The 18,707-nt window shown below is 41.1% G+C and overlaps 1 protein-coding gene and 1 long non-coding RNA gene across 3 annotated transcripts in view; one reads left to right on the top strand and one right to left on the bottom strand.

Annotated features, from left to right (window-relative positions):
- Nucleotides 1-7,919, bottom strand: part of LOC147577249 (uncharacterized) — a 31,830-nt gene extending 23,911 nt beyond the window's left edge. The window contains exons 1-5 of one of the 2 annotated variants that reach the window (XR_015240076.1): nucleotides 7,630-7,919; nucleotides 5,330-5,423; nucleotides 4,378-4,440; nucleotides 3,569-3,739; nucleotides 3,002-3,097 (exon numbers count right to left, since the gene is read on the bottom strand). This is a non-coding gene — a long non-coding RNA (uncharacterized LOC147577249). Of the gene's footprint in view, nucleotides 1-2,710; nucleotides 3,098-3,568; nucleotides 3,740-4,377; nucleotides 4,441-5,329; nucleotides 5,424-7,629 lie in introns of those variants that run through there. The other variant, XR_015240077.1, reaches the window with a different exon arrangement.
- Nucleotides 7,881-18,707, top strand: part of TIPARP (TCDD inducible poly(ADP-ribose) polymerase) — a 30,040-nt gene continuing 19,213 nt past the window's right edge. Inside the window, exons 1-2 of the mRNA XM_025912981.2 lie at nucleotides 7,881-8,141; nucleotides 11,398-12,355. Coding sequence (XP_025768766.1) covers nucleotides 11,439-12,355 — 917 coding nt within the window. The 5' untranslated portion in view covers nucleotides 7,881-8,141; nucleotides 11,398-11,438. The remainder of the gene's footprint in view (nucleotides 8,142-11,397; nucleotides 12,356-18,707) is intronic.

Genomic DNA, 18,707 nt, shown 5'->3' on the forward strand with positions numbered 1-18,707 from the left:
TAATTAACCTTGTCAAATGAAGCAATCAGTGTGTTTGTTCTGTAGGTTTAGAAATGCGGATGTTCTTAGACATGGTAGCAAGCAATGTAGCTTCTCCCCTAAGCGCTAGTCTTCATTATCCAACTGCCTCGTAACCATCTCTACTTCGATATCTATTGTATCTCAATCTTTGTTTTAATGTTTGTTTGTTTATTTATTCATTTAAAGAGAGAGGAGGGGAGGGGCAGAGAGAGAGGGAGAGAGAGAATCCCAAGCAGGTTCTGCTCTGTCAGCATGGAGCCCAATGGAGGGCTCAACCTCACAAACTGTGAGATCATGACCTGAGCTGAAACCAAGAGTCGGACACTTAACCAACTGAGTCACCCAAGCATCCCTATTATGTCTCAATATTAACATGTCCAAAACTACACTGTTTCCCCTTGCTCTCAAAAGTCTGCTTCCCACAGTCTGCACCATCTCAATGAATGACAACTACATTCTTCTAACTGCTCAAGCTACAAAGTGAGGGGTCATTCCTGTGTCTTCAGTTTCCCCCATAACCCATACCTAATTCAATAGCAAATCCTCTCAGCTCTACCTTCAACACATATCCAGAATCTAATCACATCTTGTCACTATCATGGTTACCACACTTGTTGAACCACAATAATCTCTTCTCTAGACTGTTAACTGATCTTCCTGCTTTCACTTCTGCCATCTTACAAGGTTCTTCTACAGACAGCAACCAGAGTTATCCTTTTAAAATGTAAATTATGTAGTAAATTATATAGCTTTCTGTGTCAATGTAGAATCCAAAGTCCTTACCATGGGCCTAAAAGGTATGAAATCTGGCCACTCCTTTGACTTCTTCAACAGAACTCTATTTTGTTCATTCCAATCAAACTGGCTTCTGTAATTTTCCTCTGGGATGCCAAGCTTACCTCTACCTCAGAGCCTCTGCATATGCTGTTCTGTTTACCTGGAATGCTCTTACTCTAATATTTTCATGGCCAGCTCCTGTATCTCCCTCAGGCTTCTGCTTAAATGTTTTCATTTACGAAATGCCTTCCCTGCACAGCACATCATTTTTAAAAAGCACCTCATTCCCTTATAGCTTTTTAATACCTTAGCCAGAATGACTATGTATCTCAGTTTATCCAGGGCAGTCCTGGTTTCATCTGCATTATCTTGGCATAATTATAAATAATTATTCTCAAAGTGTTTTTATTTGATAAATTATGTGGTTGTATACCCTTACCGTGTCTTATTTTTAGAGCTTTCATCATCACCTGATACTACTTGTCTATTTCTTCCCATTAGAATGTTGATAAGAGTTGACCATTTTATTCTCTGCTCTGTCCCTAGCGCTTAAAAGTGCCTAGAACACATGCTCAAGTGTTTGGCAATGAATAAACAAACGAATGAATGAGTTGGGGTCATAACTATCTGATTATGTCAAGTGTTTTCCTGGGAATTAGGAAAAAAATAAATAAATATAGTTCCTGTTCACAAGCACAAGCCCCACCTGAGAGATTCTGATTTGACTGGTCTTGTGTAGAGACTAGTGATGTTCATTTTTAAAGTGGCTCCAGTAATTCTCATGTATAGGCCAAACTGAAAACCTATGTCCAGGAGACATCTGCCTAGTGGGAGAGTCCAAACAAAAGGCAGGTAGGCATGAAAACCATCTTTCCTCAATGAATGGCTAGTGTGCCAGTGTGCCAAATCACCATTTTTGAAGTTTAGACATCAACACGAAAACTGATATTGTGTACACGATACTGCCCAATGTGGCTAGCCAGGGCTCCTGATGAATTAAATTCCTAAATTCCATTTTTGTTACTAAACAAAATCTTGTGTATTGGCTTTGTAGAGTCTGAAGAGCAGAAAAGGAAACTATCATGGCCTCGCAATAGTATGAGTGGGGACAGGAAAGTTGTCCCACAGAGAACTGATTCTGGGACTTGATGAAAATGAGCACTTGGGCACGATTTATTTGCAGGGAACAGCTTTGTAACCAAGCCTGTGCTTATACCCTAATTATAGCCTTTTCCTTCCCCCTAAAGTTTATTTATTTTCTGAGAGCGTGCACGTGGGGGAGGAGCAGAGAGTGCACATGGCGGGGGGGAGGAGGAGGAGGAGAGAGAGAGAGAGAGACAGAGAGAGAGAGAATCCCAAGCAGGCTTTGCACTGTCAGCATGGAGCCTGACATAGGGCTCAATCTCATGAACTGTGAGATCATGACCTAAGCAGAAATCAAGAGTTGGACACTTAACCAACTGAGCCTCCCAGATGCCCCACCCTAATTATATCCTTAAGATAAACTCCTACAAGTAGAAATGCTGTTAACTCAGATGGATCTCTGAACATGATTTTCAAGATCATCTTTAATTGGGAATTCATTTTCAAAAAGTAATTGCGTTTTTTTAGTTGTACTCCAAATAGACAAGTGAGTTTCTTAACATGCTAAAGAATAATAATTCTAGCTACTTTAAGAAATCTCCTGTTGGCAATTCTCTCCTCTGACATTATGCAGTTAGGCTTAACTCCTCCTCATACATTCTCAGCGGTTTGCCTGTATACCTCTATTTTAGCACTTACCACACTGTAGTGTATTTGTTTGTTTTCCTATTTGGCCATACCTTCCCCCTCCCCCCAAGTCTCTGTCCCCTCCCGATCTCCCACTATCTCAAGTGTTTTAAAAGATTATGAACTCCTAAAGCAACAGTACCTAGGGAACATCTTCAAAGCGCAGAATCCCTTGCCTCTGAGATTTGGGTTCAGGAGGTCTGGAATAGGGCAGGAGAATCTGCAGCAGACTTCTGCAGGTCATCTGTGTGGTCAGTTCACAGACTTTACTATAAGAAGCTGACAGAGAATAGGGACTATCTTAGTCATCATTGCATAACTAGTACCTGGCACACACACACCCAATAAATTGTACTAAATCAACGGAATGAATGATCTGGAAAACATCTGGGGACTCCTCCAAGGGGATCATTGTATATAGACCCCAAACCAGTTAGATCAAATAGCACTTTGATTATGTGCTGTAGGAATTACACAACAGGTCCAAAACTTGAAGGGGATTGAAGAGCACACTTGATTGTCATGCATCCTGTAAGAAGAACAGTTGAGCAGATGATTAGGCAGTTGACAAATGCAAATCTTAGATAAACAGAATAGTTTGTGATCTGGCATAAACATTTTAGAACTCAGGCTATTCCTATTTTATGCTTAATTTTCTCTAGGCCTTGTATCTTCACCTTTCCCAGACAGAGGTACCTTACTGCCTCAGCAGAGGTGGAAAAAAGTGAGTCTCAAGAAAGAGATTACAAAGGAGAAATATTTTTAAAATTTGGAAATAGTCCTTAAGGTTAATATTTTATCACTTTATGAAAATATGAATCTTAAGTTCACATTTATCAAAGCATGTTCATGTCTGGCTCTAAACCAACCTACCTCTGAGCTTTGAATTAATTCACCCTTATTTCATGCTGATTAAATTCCCTACACCTTTAGTTTCTCTGACATATCCTCTAGCAGCATTTTCCAATCTTTGTGCATCAACACCATATTTAAAACCCACCTGAGGGGCGCCTGGGTGGCTCAGTCGGTTAAGTGTCTGACTTCGGCTCAGGTCATGATCTCGCGGCCCGTGAGTTCGAGCCCCGCGTCGGGCTCTGTGCTGACAGCTCAGAGCCTGGAGCCTGTTTCGGATTCTGTGTCTCCCTCACTCTGACTCTCCCTCATTCATTCTCTGTCTCAAAAATAAATAAACGTTAAAAAAAAATTTTTTTAAACCCACTTGACGTAAATAAATTTCAGCCCAAAACTTTTCTTGTTCTAGAATGCCAAGCGTGCAGCACCCCCTCAAAGGGAAGTTAGGTAAGTTCCAGGGGCTGACCCATTAATAGATTGTATGTTTAAAAACAACAGTAATTCTTTTGTCTAGATAAGAAGTTCGACTTTTCTTTCACTTTGACTATATTAGATACATTCACATATGAATTTCATTTAAGTTAAATAATAAGTTGTCTTTATATACATAGTCAGAAAACATTATAGCCTGGACTTAGCACTCACAGATAAGGAATTGTCAGTCTGCCATTTATGCAAGTTGGTTGTGTTCTCCATGTAATCTCAGTATAGCATTGCTAAGAGCTAAGGCCTCTGTTTTCAAATCTCGAGTCTTTCACTGTGCTGAGTCACATTAGTCACTGTTTCCTTCTCGGTGTGGTAACCAGAAATGATTATCTTTCTACCATAAGGATGTTGGGGAATTAACTATTACTAATAATTGTGAAAACAGAAAGCAACAGATACTGTTACTTATACTTTATAGCATGTCTTATGTTAATAAAAATGGGAGGGAAAAAATGGGAGGCCTTGGGTCACCTGAAATTTCCAGTAACTAGTCTTGGCTTTTGGATGAATAAGTTGTTCATTGGAAGTGCTCTACTGAATTGATCAGCCATGCCAAGGCAAATCCAGTGGACACGGGTAACAGAAATTAGCGACAAAAGGAATACACAGAAAGGAATTAGAACGTTTCAATCCTATAAATATATTTAAAAAGAATTAAATGTCTTAGGGCCACATGTAAATAAAAAGTGTACACCTACCTATACCCTATATGTTGCATGTATAGGTTTCTTTTGTAGTTTTGAAGAATATTTGAGAGGAGCCACTTATTCATGTATGTTTACTTACAATATTTAATCCAGTGACTTGAATGTGGTAGATACTCAGTGAATAAATGATTTTTTTTAAAAAAAGTGAATTGACAAGTTCTATGACAAGGACCCAGTAAAGTAAAACTTGTTATAGTTACAGACTATTAAATGGCTATTTGTTCAAAAGATTGTGTTAACATGGAAAGCTATTTATAGTGTTAAAAATATGAAAATACAATAATAATGATAGAAAAAAAAAACCTTTGAATAAAACAGACCACAGCAAAATGTTAAAATAGGACTTTAGAAGGTTCAACTATGGGTATTCTTGTCTCCTCTCTACTTTCTATTTTTTCTTTAACAAACCTATTTCTTAATTATACAATTTGGTATACCTGTGAAACTGGCAGGGAATGTTATAGGAGTTGATGTATTACTTTGTGACAGCTTATATTTCTGACATAAGGTCATGTTGCTATCTAATTGATAGAGCTTTCAAGCAAGAAGACTAGTTAGAAGGTAACTTATCATAGTTTATGTATTAGCTAAGAACATATTTAGCTGCACATAACAGAAAACAGTCTAACCAAATTGGGGTTACAATGAGTTCAGGGGTAGCCAGTCTAGGACTGCTGCTGCAGCTTCAAGATATCATGAATGACTCAGATTCCTACCTTTCTGCTCCAGAATCCTTATCTTGGGGATCTCTTCTTTATATTTCCCACATCATGTTCACTTTCATTTTTGTCATGAGGCTCCATCTCCATCCTTACATTGTGTTATAGGAGAAAGAAGAAAAGAAGAAATGGAAGGGGTGTCTATATATGTTAAGGAAGAAGTGGTTTTCTAGAAATCTTCACCATGTGTCTAGAATTATATGCCATGGCCACTCATAAGAGTATGAAATCTAGGAAAATGAGTTTTTTGGCTAGCCACATTGCTAGCCCTCCCCCTTCCTCTAAAAAGTATCAGGCTCTTTCTGATAAGGAAGGGGCAATCATTAGTATCTGCTAACCCTCTTCTCATATAAGGAATATACTTATCCCCTCCCTAAGAGAAACAATCTCAAAGTTTCATCCAGTTATTGTAATGAGCTCACAGTCCAGGATCCAGAAGTTCCAATGATATGGAATACTCCCATTGTGTGGCTCTTCATGCTCTGGGAACCAACTTTTAAAGAAAAGTTATTTGCCTCGTACTCCTAATAAGTAACGGTGGAGAGACAAGGTACAGGATGGTGGTAAAAGTCTCATCAGAAAAGGGGAAAATGGGAAATACACAGTGAGCACTGGTACACACAACATCACGTATCTTGTTAGGTAACTAGCAAGAAATCTATGCCCTTGGTCATTTAATCTGTCAGTTCCTGATTTTGTTCTGTAGGAGGACCTTCTTTATCCCATTATCTTCCAGGGATCACGTTTGGGGTGGACCTTGTGGAAAATACCTCTTCTGGAGTAGTAAACCTTTAACAGTCTGAGGAACCTAGATCCAAGAGTGGTGAGTCAAGAACCTGGTGCCATTTTTCTCTCTGGGGCGACTGATGTTCTGAAAGTAGTAGAGGCTGAGAACTAGCTAGAATTTTCAACTGCCTCAGGGGAAGTGGGTAGGGAATGGAAGGTGAAAGATTTGAGTTCAGGGTCTGAGGAAGAAAGACTTCAAATTGGAATTCCAAAGGGCTACACTCTGGAAGTAATGTTTAACTATTAATCCCTGGATTAAGGTGGTCTGTCCTTAATCTAAGTGAACCCCCCCCCCCTCAAATGAACCACACCTTCTCATATTCCTGGCCTCTTATGGGCCCCTCCTACACAGAGTCTGAGTTTGGTCATATGACTTGCTTTGGCCAATGACACATTAGTAAGCATGATGCAAAGACTTGCATTCTATTTCACCTATTAGCCTCTGAATTCTGTCCGTATCAATCCTACCTTAGTTGAATGGCCATGACTTGATGCAATGTGAAATACGCCTGCTGGGGAGGTACTACCCTTAATCCATTCTTTGCTGGTGTGTCACCCAGTCTGGTATAGAATAGTTTAAGAAAGCTTGAAACAGTTACTTCTATTACTACTGCTGCTTAGCTCCTGTTTTGATAGGCTTTCATGTTTTGTAAGGTCATAGTTGACTTCTTTTTCAACCCAGAAAGTCTCCGAATTATGGAATTCAGTCAGTTTAGATCTCAGGCAGAGAGCACAGCTTTGCAAGCTGTGGTCCCTTCTCTCTGCCAGCTGTTGGGGATATAGCCATAATTAACTTTTAGGAAAAGAAAAGGGCCTTTCTTCTCCAATATGTAGAGATTACATGAATTGAACGTAGTGTTTCTTCCTCTACCACTGAAGGGCTGTTCGATATAGGAAGAGGCTTACCATCCAAGCCATTTTATGGTCCAGAAACTATAGCGAAGTCACATGCAATGTATATACTAAAGATGAGTGTATGGTACTCTGCAAGTTCCACGAAGACAGGCATGGCGTCTGAGCTGATCAAGGCTGTATGTAGCCTAATCCTAGTTACACACACAATAGACACTGAGCAAACATTTGCTGAATGAATAAATTATTCACTACGGTGTTTAAGGGCTTTCAAGCACATACACTCGCTCTTACTGTCAAAACCCCAAAGGTAGGTTTCCCTTCTGTTACGCTGCCTACGTTTCCCGTGAAACGGAGGAGTGTCCACGACCGACCGCGTCGGGTAGGCTACTGGCCGGGGTGCGCTGCTGGGCCGGGCCGTCAGGTATGCGGAGGGCGACCCCGTCTGGCCACAGTGGCAGTAGCAGCCGTTTGTCTCCTCTTGGGGTCCAGCAGCGTCAAGGGCAGGAGGCGTCTTACCAGGAGGCAAATAAAGCCTACTGTACAGAAACCGCTCGTTCCGTTGCACATCCTCTCGGGTGCTCGGGTTTCCTCGGAACACCGTGACCCTTCACGTGTCTGCAGTCAGGTAGAGCCTCCCTCACGGGGCGCACACTTACCCTCTTCACAGCCGTGCGCGCTCTCCAGCCCGCGCGTGGATCTGGACCCTGGGGGACCCAGCTGGCCGCGGAAGGACACGCCCCCTCGCGGGAGCACGCGGCCGCCGCAGGCAGCCCTCGCGCGCCTCCCTGCCAGAGAGCGCGCACGCGCACGCGGGGCGGGCCTCCTTCCCGGCACCCACTGAGCGCCCGGCCCTCTCACCCCACCCCTCTCCCCCGCTGCCCAGGCTCCGCCTCCGCGACGGGGCAGCAGAGAGGAGGCGACCGGAAGCCACTTTAAAGCAGAGCTCGGGGTGACAGGCGAGCGAGCTGGATCGGGAGTGCGGTTGCGGCTTTCTGCACTCCCGGTGGCGGAATGGCCAGTGCGCTGCTTGTCTGTCGCGTCTCCGGCCTGCGACCCTTAGACGCCTAAGCCTGCCCTGCGCGCCGATCCTCCCGCGCGGACGCTGCCGGCGAGCCGGCGGTGAGGCGACTCGGCTCCTGCGGTCCGTTCTCTCAGGCAGCGCGATCAGGTAAAGGGCTCCGGGTGGGCTCTGAGGAGCCGACGAGAAACCTTAGCTGGGATGGTGGGCGAGGACGGGGGTCTCCGGCTTCTCAGCCTCTCACGGATCTAGGGGTGATTGATGTTTAGACTGTGCCTTTTTCTACCAAATTCACTCGGATCCCGTCAGTACCGGGATGGGATTGGTGTATACTTCTTAATCACTTACGGCCTCGGGCAGGTGTATAAATCTGAGGAAGACACTGAAGGGTTTAGTCAGGGTCGCCGGCGTCTCCCCAGTCCCACTTGGTCTGGGTGGGCGCGGGGGCACGTCTATGCGGCCTCCCCCGCCGGGCGGACCCCGAGCGCTCTGAGGCGAAGTGAGGAGAAGCACTTCGCAGATTGAGGGGCAGGGCATGGCAGCTGCGGGGAGCCTTTCGGCAGACCCGCGTTCCGGCGGCAGCCCAGAAGTTTGCAGGCTGTTTTCAGATCAACTTTGAAGGCACAGGAGTCCTCGCCTTCCTCCCCGCCACCTCGAGAAGCGCCGACCGCCTTCCCCCCCGCGCTTCTCGGCTCATTTCTGCGAGCCTCCGAGACTCGCAGGACGATCCTCGCAGGAAGGTCGGTTGAGGAGGCGAGCAAGCAATTAAGTGTGGACGGCGCCTTGGGGGGCTTCTGGGATGGGGGGAAGCCTGGGCGGGGGTCGCTGGTTGGGACGAGGCTGCGGGGAGGTTTTGGGGGCGCTCCGGAGTCTGCCGCGGGGAAGGCGAGGGTGCGATGCTCCGGAACGCCGGGAATTGGCCGAGCCGGGCGGCGCCTCGGTCGCGCTGCGCGGAGTTGGCGCGGCCCCGGGGGCGGAGCTGCGGAAACCGCCGCGGCCGGTAGGAGGCGTCTCTCGGACCCGGGCTCGACGTCCGGGTGTCGCGCAGGGGCTGCGCGGGGGAAGAGTCCTGAGTTTGCAACGGGCTGTTTCGGTGCACTGCGCCGGGGGCCGGGAGTGAGATCACGAGGTGAGGGGTGGAGCGGTAGGTCGCCTGCAGCGGGGGGACCGGAGGAAGTGTCCTTCCAATCTTTATTTTTCTGTTATGCAAACTAATTGAGGAACTGGGTTCTAGTGACTTCCCCACTCCAGCCACTTCAGTTCTCCGCCTCTTCCTCAGTTTTATTTCCCAGTTTGACGGAGGGCAATAACAGGAAAAGTTACCGTGTGTGTGTACACCTCTATAAATAAAATTGGTTCAGTGTCTGTTTTGCCTTGGGTGGATGTGGTAGGAGTGGCGTGTGTGTGTGTGTGTGTGTGTGTGTGTGTGTGCGCGCGTGCATGCATGCGCGCGCGCGCGTGTCTGTGCGCGCGCGCACGCACTCGAGGGGAAGGCACAGGCGGGTTTAGTGGGGTGGAGAGGGAATACCACAATCTGTGCCAATTGTGCCTTGAGGCAAGAGCGCCGAGTGATGAATAATAACGCCTGGCTTGGCGGCTTTCCAGTTGATTTATGTCTTATGTCAAGTCCCTCCTTCCCTAACAATGCCAGCTCACACCGAACTCTTTCTGCCTTTTCCTTTTGTACTTACCGTGTGCCCTAACACCTGGCTCTATACAGTTGAACGCTAAAAAACAAGTTGGAACTTTCCGGGTCCACCTATATGTGGATTTTGTGTACTACTGTAAATGTGTTTTCTCTTCTTTGTGATTTTCTCAACCTTTCCTGTAGCTTACTTTGTTGTGAGAATACAGTACAATAACACATGTAACACAAAATTTGTGTTAATCGGCTGTTTGTTATTGGTTAACTGTAGGCTGCTAGTAGTTAAGTTCGGGACTCAAAAAGTTATGGATGGATTTTTCCAGGGGTGGGTTCCATGAACCGCCTCTTCCACCCACCTTGTTCAAGGGTTAGCTGTACTGTGCTTTCTTTGAGTTTGATCATTATGAACTTTTTATACATAGATTTATGAATGTTTCCAGTTAGATCTTTAATATTCATTTTTCTGGGGATTCAGTTGTATAATTTTGTTATTGTTGACCTATAAAGGCTAACAGAACAGGTGCTTTTTCTTCAGTTATTCAATTAAAAAATATTATGGAGCACCTGTGTGCATTGTGCTAGGCATAGTACTGGTCACCTGGGATGAGTATTTGATGAAGCCACGGACCCTTGCATCAATGATCTCTTTTTCTTTTAGTCTGTTGGCTGAGAGAGAGAGAGAGAGAGAGAGAGAGAAAAGATTAATTGCTTATCACCAGCTCTTTTCCACCTCCTACAGTGCTAAGGAGGAGACGATGATATTTGTCATTTTACAGAGTTTGCTTTGCTTTTGACTTTAAGTTCTAGTTTTTTTCAAGGGGTCTGATTCTTTGAAGAGAGCACCTTTTTGGTTTGAGTAGCTCATTAGGAAGCTGACATTTGGTGTGTGTGTTTTATATTCTTGCATTATTTTTCTATAATATGGCTTCATTTGCTTTAATAGATAAAGTCATGTATGTGTCATTTCTGAAGACAAGGACAAGGAGGCCCTTTTGCAATTAAGAAGTTGTGTTTGGTCTCTAAAACAGCCTATAGTGGTTGCTGCTGATGTAGCTTCTGTTGCTAAACAAGCAACTGGCATTCCTTCTCCAACAGTGGTAATGTTTTGGGAATTGTAAAAGTAGACCCTTAACATCCTTCAGGAATATATTTGAACTTAGAAGTGCTTCAACATGCCCCTGGCTTTCTCCCACATAACATTTCCATTGACAGCCCCTGTTTCCTGGGTAGATTCTCATGCTTTAAATTCACTCACTATTTAACTTTGAAGTTAATCTTTAATTTGGTGAACTTTTTTTTTTTTTTTTTTTTTTTACAAAGAAACCGTTTTGTCACCTCGTGAGATAGGTGATAAACAACTGTGAAGAGAACCACAAACCAGAGAAGTTGTGGTTTCCCTGCTGTCATCAGTTAGCCACACTTATTTCTACACCTCACCCCCCAACCCCACCCTAGACTTACAGTAAAAACTGATACTCCAGCAGAATTACCAATCATATATTGTCCACAAATAAATGTCAAGAGTCTATTAGAAGATACTGTCTCTTTACCTTTACCTGCTATGGGCTTTTGAATAGCCTTGGCTGCTTTGGAGCCTTAATTTCTCATTAAAATTTAAAATTGACCCATAAAGATGAAATATGGTATAAGAGGAGTGACTTCAGGGACTTAGTCACAGACTAAAACAAAACATTTTGATGAATGAATGGGATCCAGTTGTTGTCAGCTTGCAAATGATCATCTTCTTTCCTTTCCTGGTAGGATTTTTAGACTCTGAGGAGCAATTGGAGCTCATCCACACCATGGAAATGGAAACCACCGAACCTGAGCCAGACTGTGTAGTGCAGCCTCCCTCTCCTCCTGATGACTTTTCATGCCAAATGAGACTCTCTGAGAAGATCACTCCATTGAAGACTTGTTTTAAGAAAAAGGAACAGAAGAGATTGGGAACCGGAACCCTGAGGTCTTTGAGGCCAATTTTAAATACTTTGCTAGAATCTGGCTCACTTGATGGCGTTTTTAGATCTAGAAACCAGAGTGCAGATGAGAGCAGCTTACATGAACCTATTGTGAAAAAACCCCTGGAAATCAATCCATCATGTCCACCAGCGGAAAACAGTATGTCTGTCCTGATTCCTGATGGGACAAATGTTGGGGGCCAAATACCAGAAGCTCATCCTTCCACTGATACTCCAGAACAAGTGGTTCCAATCCAGGATCACAGCTTTCCACCGGAAGCTATCAGTGGGACGGTGGCAGATTCTACAGCAGGGCACTTCCAAACTGACCTTTTGCACCCCGTTTCAAGTGATGTTCCTACTAGTCCTGACTGCATAGACAAAGTCATGGATTACATTCCAGGGGTTTTCCAAGACAACAATTTTACAATCCAGTACATTTTGGACACCAGTGATAAGTTGAGTACCGAGCTTTTTCAGGACAAAAGTGAAGAGGCTTCCCTTGACCTTGTGTTTGAGCTGGTGAACCAGCTACAGTACCACACTCACCAAGAGAATGGAATTGAAATTTGCATGGACTTTTTGCAAGGCACTTGTATTTATGGCAGGGATTGTTTGAAGCACCACACGGTCTTGCCATATCATTGGCAGATCAAGAGGACAACTACTCAAAAGTGGCAGAGTGTATCCACTGATTCCCAGGAGCACTTGGAAAGATTTTACTGTAACCCAGAGAATGATAGAATGAGAATGAAGTATGGGTATGTATTTATAACTACTTTAAAACTATTGTTAAATCCTATAGAGAAGGTCAAGAGGCTAAATGCTTATTAGTAGGGTAGTTTCTTTCAGTAGTAACCTAACAGGTTTTATTCTTTTCTTTACTGTTACTCTTTCAGCTGTATGCTAACCTGGTTTTTCATGTTGGTTTAATGCAGAGTATTCACCTAACCAGATTATGAAGTTTTATGATTTGAACAATCCATATGTCACTCTGTACAGTATGTGTGTGCCAGAGAAGTTGCATATACATTGAATGTTGTGAATCAGATACTGTTTTAATCACACAAAAGAGCTTGCTTTTGAAAGAAAATCCAAGGTTAATCTTACTGTAGCACAAATAATGAATACCAAATTTATCTAATTTTAAAGTTTTGCATGTTGAGTAGCTGCTAGTTTTTTAAAGGAAAATAGTATCATTTGGAGATATCTGTGTCCCTCTTTCCATTTTGAATGATATGGTTTTTCTGTGAGCTTCTTCCCAAACTTCTGAATCATGCCCAAACATTAATTTTTTTTTTCTTTTTTAAGTTTCCTTAAGTCTTTCTACCTTTAAGTTTATTATTCTGTTTACCTTGTAGAGAAAATTGTTCTACAATTCAGGCTGTTTTCTTAGACCTGAGCAGTGAGTTGAAGGGAAATTTTATGTTAATAGATATGTTGATTTACAGGGAAATTTTATGTTAATAGATATGTTGATTTACCATTTACATAAAAAACAGTTATCCTCAAGTTTTTGTATGCAAGACATGTATGTAAATAATTCAGTTCTTTTAGTGCAAATTCAGATAGGGAACTGAAATTTCCACATCTGAATTCTTACTTAATTGAATATAAATTGAAAGAAATGGTAGTTGCCATGTGTGAAGTTGCTAGTGTAAAAATGGCTGTGTAGTAAGCATTAGTCTTTACATTTCAAATTTGTTTCTCCTGTAGTATAGGAGTTAAAGTATATGATGTTACTAGCTATTTGTCTATGACCAAGAGAAAGGATTAAAATTCTATGAGGGGAGAAGAACACATCTGTCCATGCTACCTGACTTGGAAGACAATGAGGGCAACCTGACAGCTTCACAGATAATGAATGGCCTAATACAGTACTGAGAGGCATGACCCATTGAAAGGAAAAATATGCTGAGAATCCTAACCCACAAGTCTGAGAGAAAACTTTCTTAAGAGTCCTCTTTTTTCACAGATAAGTTGGGTTACACTAACCCAAGTGTCTGGAGAGCCAGCAATCAAATGGTGTCAGTAAACGTTTCCAAGTTGTCTAATTTTGTTAGTCTTGATGTTAACCTTCTGTGTTCTAACATAGTGCCAGGGCATTGTTGGTATTGTAGAAACCAGGTTTTTGGTTTTGTTTTTTAATTTGTTCCCTTTTAGTATTAGGTAAGTGGTTTTCTTTTGATATTGCATTATGTAAGTTGTATAGTACACAGATCTGTGTGTCTTTTTAGCAACTTAATTATCGTGAGACTAGAACTTTGCATCATTTGTTTCAAAAGGGATGCATGGGATAAAATGAGAACCAATATAAGGCCCAAGTTTAAGGCATTGTTATATAGAAGCCCCTTGGGATAAAAGTAAGATAATACTAAGAATGTAGCTTTCCTGATCAGGAAAATCAAGATGTTATCAAGACAATACATTTATTAATACTAGGTTTTCAAGATTCTATCTTGCTTGGGTAGCAAAATTTCTTAGATCCTGCAATAAAGCTAAGTACATTTAACTTTCTTCTTCTTCTTTTTTTTTTTTTAAGCCAGCATTGGAAGAGAGAAAAATGTTTTCTATTTTATCTTAAAAATCTTTTTTTAATAAGGTATTGTCCAAAATCTCTGTTGCCCATGAGCTAGCAATTCTAATTGGTATGTCAAGGGTAATTAATTTTACATATTCTCAAAGCCACTGTAATCCTTCCATCTCCAGATTGCAAAAGTGCAGAACAGTGGCCTCCCACTTCACTCTTATGAAGCAAATTTCCAGTCTGCTGAGTACTTCAGCATCTTGGTACATTAAGTTTCTATCTGTTTGAATTGGTCAGGAAGAAACTAGCAGGACTATTGTCCAACGCATTACATTCTGTTACCATGAGCAAAGCAAGACAGGTATTTTGATCTCAGAAAATCCAAGAACTCTCTTAGATCAGGTATTTTATCCTCTGGTAAAATTACTTGGCCGAAAAATTAGATAAAGCTATAGGCCTCTAGTCATACAGTGTTGGATAATTTACAAAGTAGTTGCAGTGAGTGCTTGATTTCCAAATCTGTTTTAATGAAGTAAACTAATATTTATTTGACACTTAAGAGCAAAAGTGTCAGTGAATTATTGTAATTACTAATTCTGCTGCTACATTGTTAATGGTAGTAAGTGGTCCTGCTCTGATAAAAATAGCAAAAAAGTATTAACAGTTAATTACTAGTAAAGTGAAGTTCTCCATAGACAACAGTAAGAAATATAAGATTGTAGATAGCTAAGTGTCAAAAATTAGGCTTTTGGGAAGTTGACCTGTGGTCATTGCAACCTGGTTTTCCTTGTATTCCGAAGCGATGTTGTGTTTCCTGGCAACAAGATGCAGATAACGGCATGTTGAGCCTTGCTGAGAGATTCACAAACAAGCTGGAGCAGCCCAGGTTCACATGGTTACCACATTATTTGGCTAAAGCTATTAATCTCTGTGGTCAGGCCTGTAAAGCTGGTCTATCTGTACAGATTGCACATAACCAGGAAGTGTGTGTTCAGCTGTGTATATGTCCAAGTCTGGCCTAGCAGTCTTCGGATGCAGAAACAATGAATGGCAGTTGTTTTTCCCACTTATTTTCAGCAGTTTATACGACTTGGTAGATCATTATTATATGCTATATCTGTGAGATACTTCATTGTATGTATGGAACTTGGGAAGAGTTCATAGTTCTGGGTCTCTAGCAGAGACAAAAGTTTGTAGTCTCAAAACTGCAGATGAAATTCTTTGTTTTGCAAATGGATTGGATTTAACATCTAATTTAATCCAAATTAGATGTACAGTATTTATTTTATTCTCAAGAATGAAATTGGAAAGGAAGTTGAGCCAGATAAGTTCACAGGTCTCTTCCAACTCTTTAGTCAAGATGTCTAGATGCTAAAAATGTTTTAAAAAGAGGATTTCAATAGTAAATGCTTACTTGGTTTATTATAGTGAAATTATTTTAATTATTCTTTTCGAGTTTTGTCGTTATCCCAAATTATGATACAATCCCACTTCGCTTTTTCACTCTGCTTTTATATATCTCTAGATGTTTATTGCTGACATCAACTGAAAGTAGTTGTATGTATGAACTCCCCATATTTAGATGCCAAGGCTTCTTTTGTACACGGGATGGGCTTTGGAGAATTTCCAGATTCCAAATACACAGTTAAGAAAACAACATTGAATGTTGTGTTTTAGATTAAGAAAACATAGTCTCTGACAGCTTAGGCACTCATCCTTAGTAGAAAATGATACTAAATGGCAGGACTAAGCAATTTTGAAAGAGCTTTACAAACTGTGTGGAATACTGTTGTGGATAATTGAAATTGTGGAGGATGTGCAAATCTCCCTTTAGCAACTGAGATCACCATTGTTTTTCATTTTACATTCATTTTAAAGTGTGCCAGAATACAGAATAGTCTTCCAGTTATTATCACCCATAAAGAAAAGGCACTCTGCAGAATATATTTTGGAGGTAATCTGTACATGAAAATATGACCAGTGATTATTTCGAATTCTGAATTTCCTGAAAGGGGGAGGGTGAAGAAGAAAATTGCAAACCCTGACTCCATGGTTAATTTTTCTCAGAGGCCAATGTTGTTTTCTCCTCTTTTGGAATTAAGGCTTATTGATACGAGAGGGAGTTTTACTAGTTATGGTTTAAGCATAGAGTGTTGTTATAGCCTTAGTTTTGAGTGATTGTGATTGCTCTTAGGAGTTTTTTGTGTTTTTCTTTAATCTGGCCAAGGGACAATACCATTAGATGATTTCACAGGAACTCTGTGAAAGAAGACAGAGAGGACTGCATATTAATGATAATAGAGAGCATATGCTCCTATTTTTTATTTTACTTGAAGAGTGCATATCTAAAGTAGAGCAAGCTCCTGACTGAACTATACTAGAATAGTTAATTTAGCCAAGTTAGCTCTGGCCTGCACAGCTGTGATGATATAGGAACTAACTCATTATGTGTTATTGATAACACTGGAGAGAGGAGAACAGCTGAAACTTACTGTGCCTTGTGACTTTTTGGTATTTCTTGAATATACACAGCTGGATGAGTTTGAATTTATTTTAAAAATTCCTGCCTAAGAGAAAGAGAGAGCTCCATAAGCAAGAACTATGTTTGAAGTGACTTTCAAAATGTGTGCCTTCTGCTTTAGGATAAAGCAATCCAATGAATTATTTTTTGTACCTCTTTATGCTCTATTTACATATGAAATAAAACTAATTGGCTTCTGTCTATACTAATCCAGAGGAGTTACTGGGTCTGTGTAGAGCTATCATGGGAATCAATAGCAATCATCCATTTATTTCCTTTCTGTTTTTTTGTCAATAAGCAGATTAGACTTTTTGAAGCAGCTGTCACCTGGCTGCAGGTTGGGGTCAGTCTGTTCCTGAAGTATTTATGGTAATGAAAATGAACCTTGCTAAAGCCAAAGATGTATAACTTTTAAATCAGACAGTTGAAGAAAATAGCTTATAAGGTTATCTGGCATGATATAGTATGCATTTTCTTGCATTGACTCTAAAGCTTTTATTTTTTATTATAAATAAGTGGGAAAAAATAATGGTCCATTCAACATTTAAGACTTCATTCTGCGTATGTGGACATGAAAAGCTGCAATTTGATGAAGTCTGCTATGTTCCTGTATCTCTTTCTTACTTTTACACTAGAATTTCTGGATTCTGGATTTGCATTCTACTATGAAGCAAGTAAATTCATAAATTTTGTCTGTGCATCTCTGATCTAAGTGATCCTTAGTTTTATATTAGGCTTGGGGGCTCTTTCTAAAGGGTGAAACAGTATGGAGCCCGTACAAAACTTGGCTACTCAAGAGATGCTACTAAAATCCAGCCATTTGAGATTATGACTGTTTTCCTATGACCTCTTTTATTTCTTATCCTTTGATTTGAGACCACCAGATTCCGCATCCTTTATCTGATTGTAATAATTTTGATCACACTTAAGTTTGTACCTGATGTCCTCTTAATCTAGATCAGCAACCCTTAATAATTACTGGTGTCCTGTTTGAGAGTTGCACTTGCCTTTTTTGTGGAAGGAAAACTTAAGTACATGTGTATATTTTTACAAAGGAAAAAACATACTTGGAGCTATAAGATGATTTTTGATTATTCTGGCACAACTTTATAAGGCTGGTTCTGGTAATTGGATACTGTTAAGTTTTGCAAGAAATTCCCTTCATAAAAGCAGCTGGATTTCTCTTTTAAAATATATCTGGGAGTTTTAAACTAAAGTGAAGTGAACATGAGTGATTTTGTATCTTTGGAAGACACAAGAGTGCTAAGGGTTGAGCCATGTTCTGTTTCATTCTGGGTTTGAAATTTTTAGGTAATAGCTTAAGATCTTGGGTTGAACTGAACTTTGTGACACCATAAACACAAACTGTATAAAGGAATAAAATACTTATGTTCTAAAGTTCACCATTTCTAGGAGCAAACAAGTACCTTTTAGGTATGAGGAACTTTTTTAACAAAATCAGATGTATTATATTTATAGGTTATCTGTGGTATTGCTTTCTAGAGTCTAGGAATTACTATGCACAGACTTGCCTCTATTTAAAATCCCTGTAAGTTAAAAAAAAAAAAATTAAGAAAAAAAGGGGTCACCTGGGTGGCTCAGTCTGTTAAGCCACTGACTGCTGTTGACTTAGGCTCAGGTCATGATCTCACAGTTCATGAGTTCGAGCCTCGCATTGGGCTCTGTGATGACAGCTCAGAGCCTGGAGCCTGCTTTGGGTTCTGTGTGTCCCTCTCTCTCTCTCTGCTACTCCCCTGCTTGTGTTCTGTCTCTCTCTTTCTCTGTCTCTCTCTCAAAATTAAACATTAAAAAAAATCCCTGTAAGTGTTAAACCTAATCCAGCCCAGTCCCTGATACATGAACTAAAAGCCTTGAAATTCTAATATAAATTCCTTGTTAATAGGGGAATTTAAAATGGCAGTGGGTAAGTTCTGAAATACATCCTGAAGTCTGGCAGGGGGAAAAAAAGGATTTTATGTAAAATAAATTCCATTCAACTTGGTAGTTTATAAATAAGGTTTATATTTGATTTGTGCAGAATTACAATATAGCAGTCTTGTGCTAA

The sequence above is a fragment of the Puma concolor genome, chromosome C2 (genome assembly GCF_028749965.1).
Source record: "Puma concolor isolate L17-30 chromosome C2, mPumCon1.1.hap2, whole genome shotgun sequence".
Classification (NCBI taxonomy): domain Eukaryota; kingdom Metazoa; phylum Chordata; class Mammalia; order Carnivora; family Felidae; genus Puma; species Puma concolor.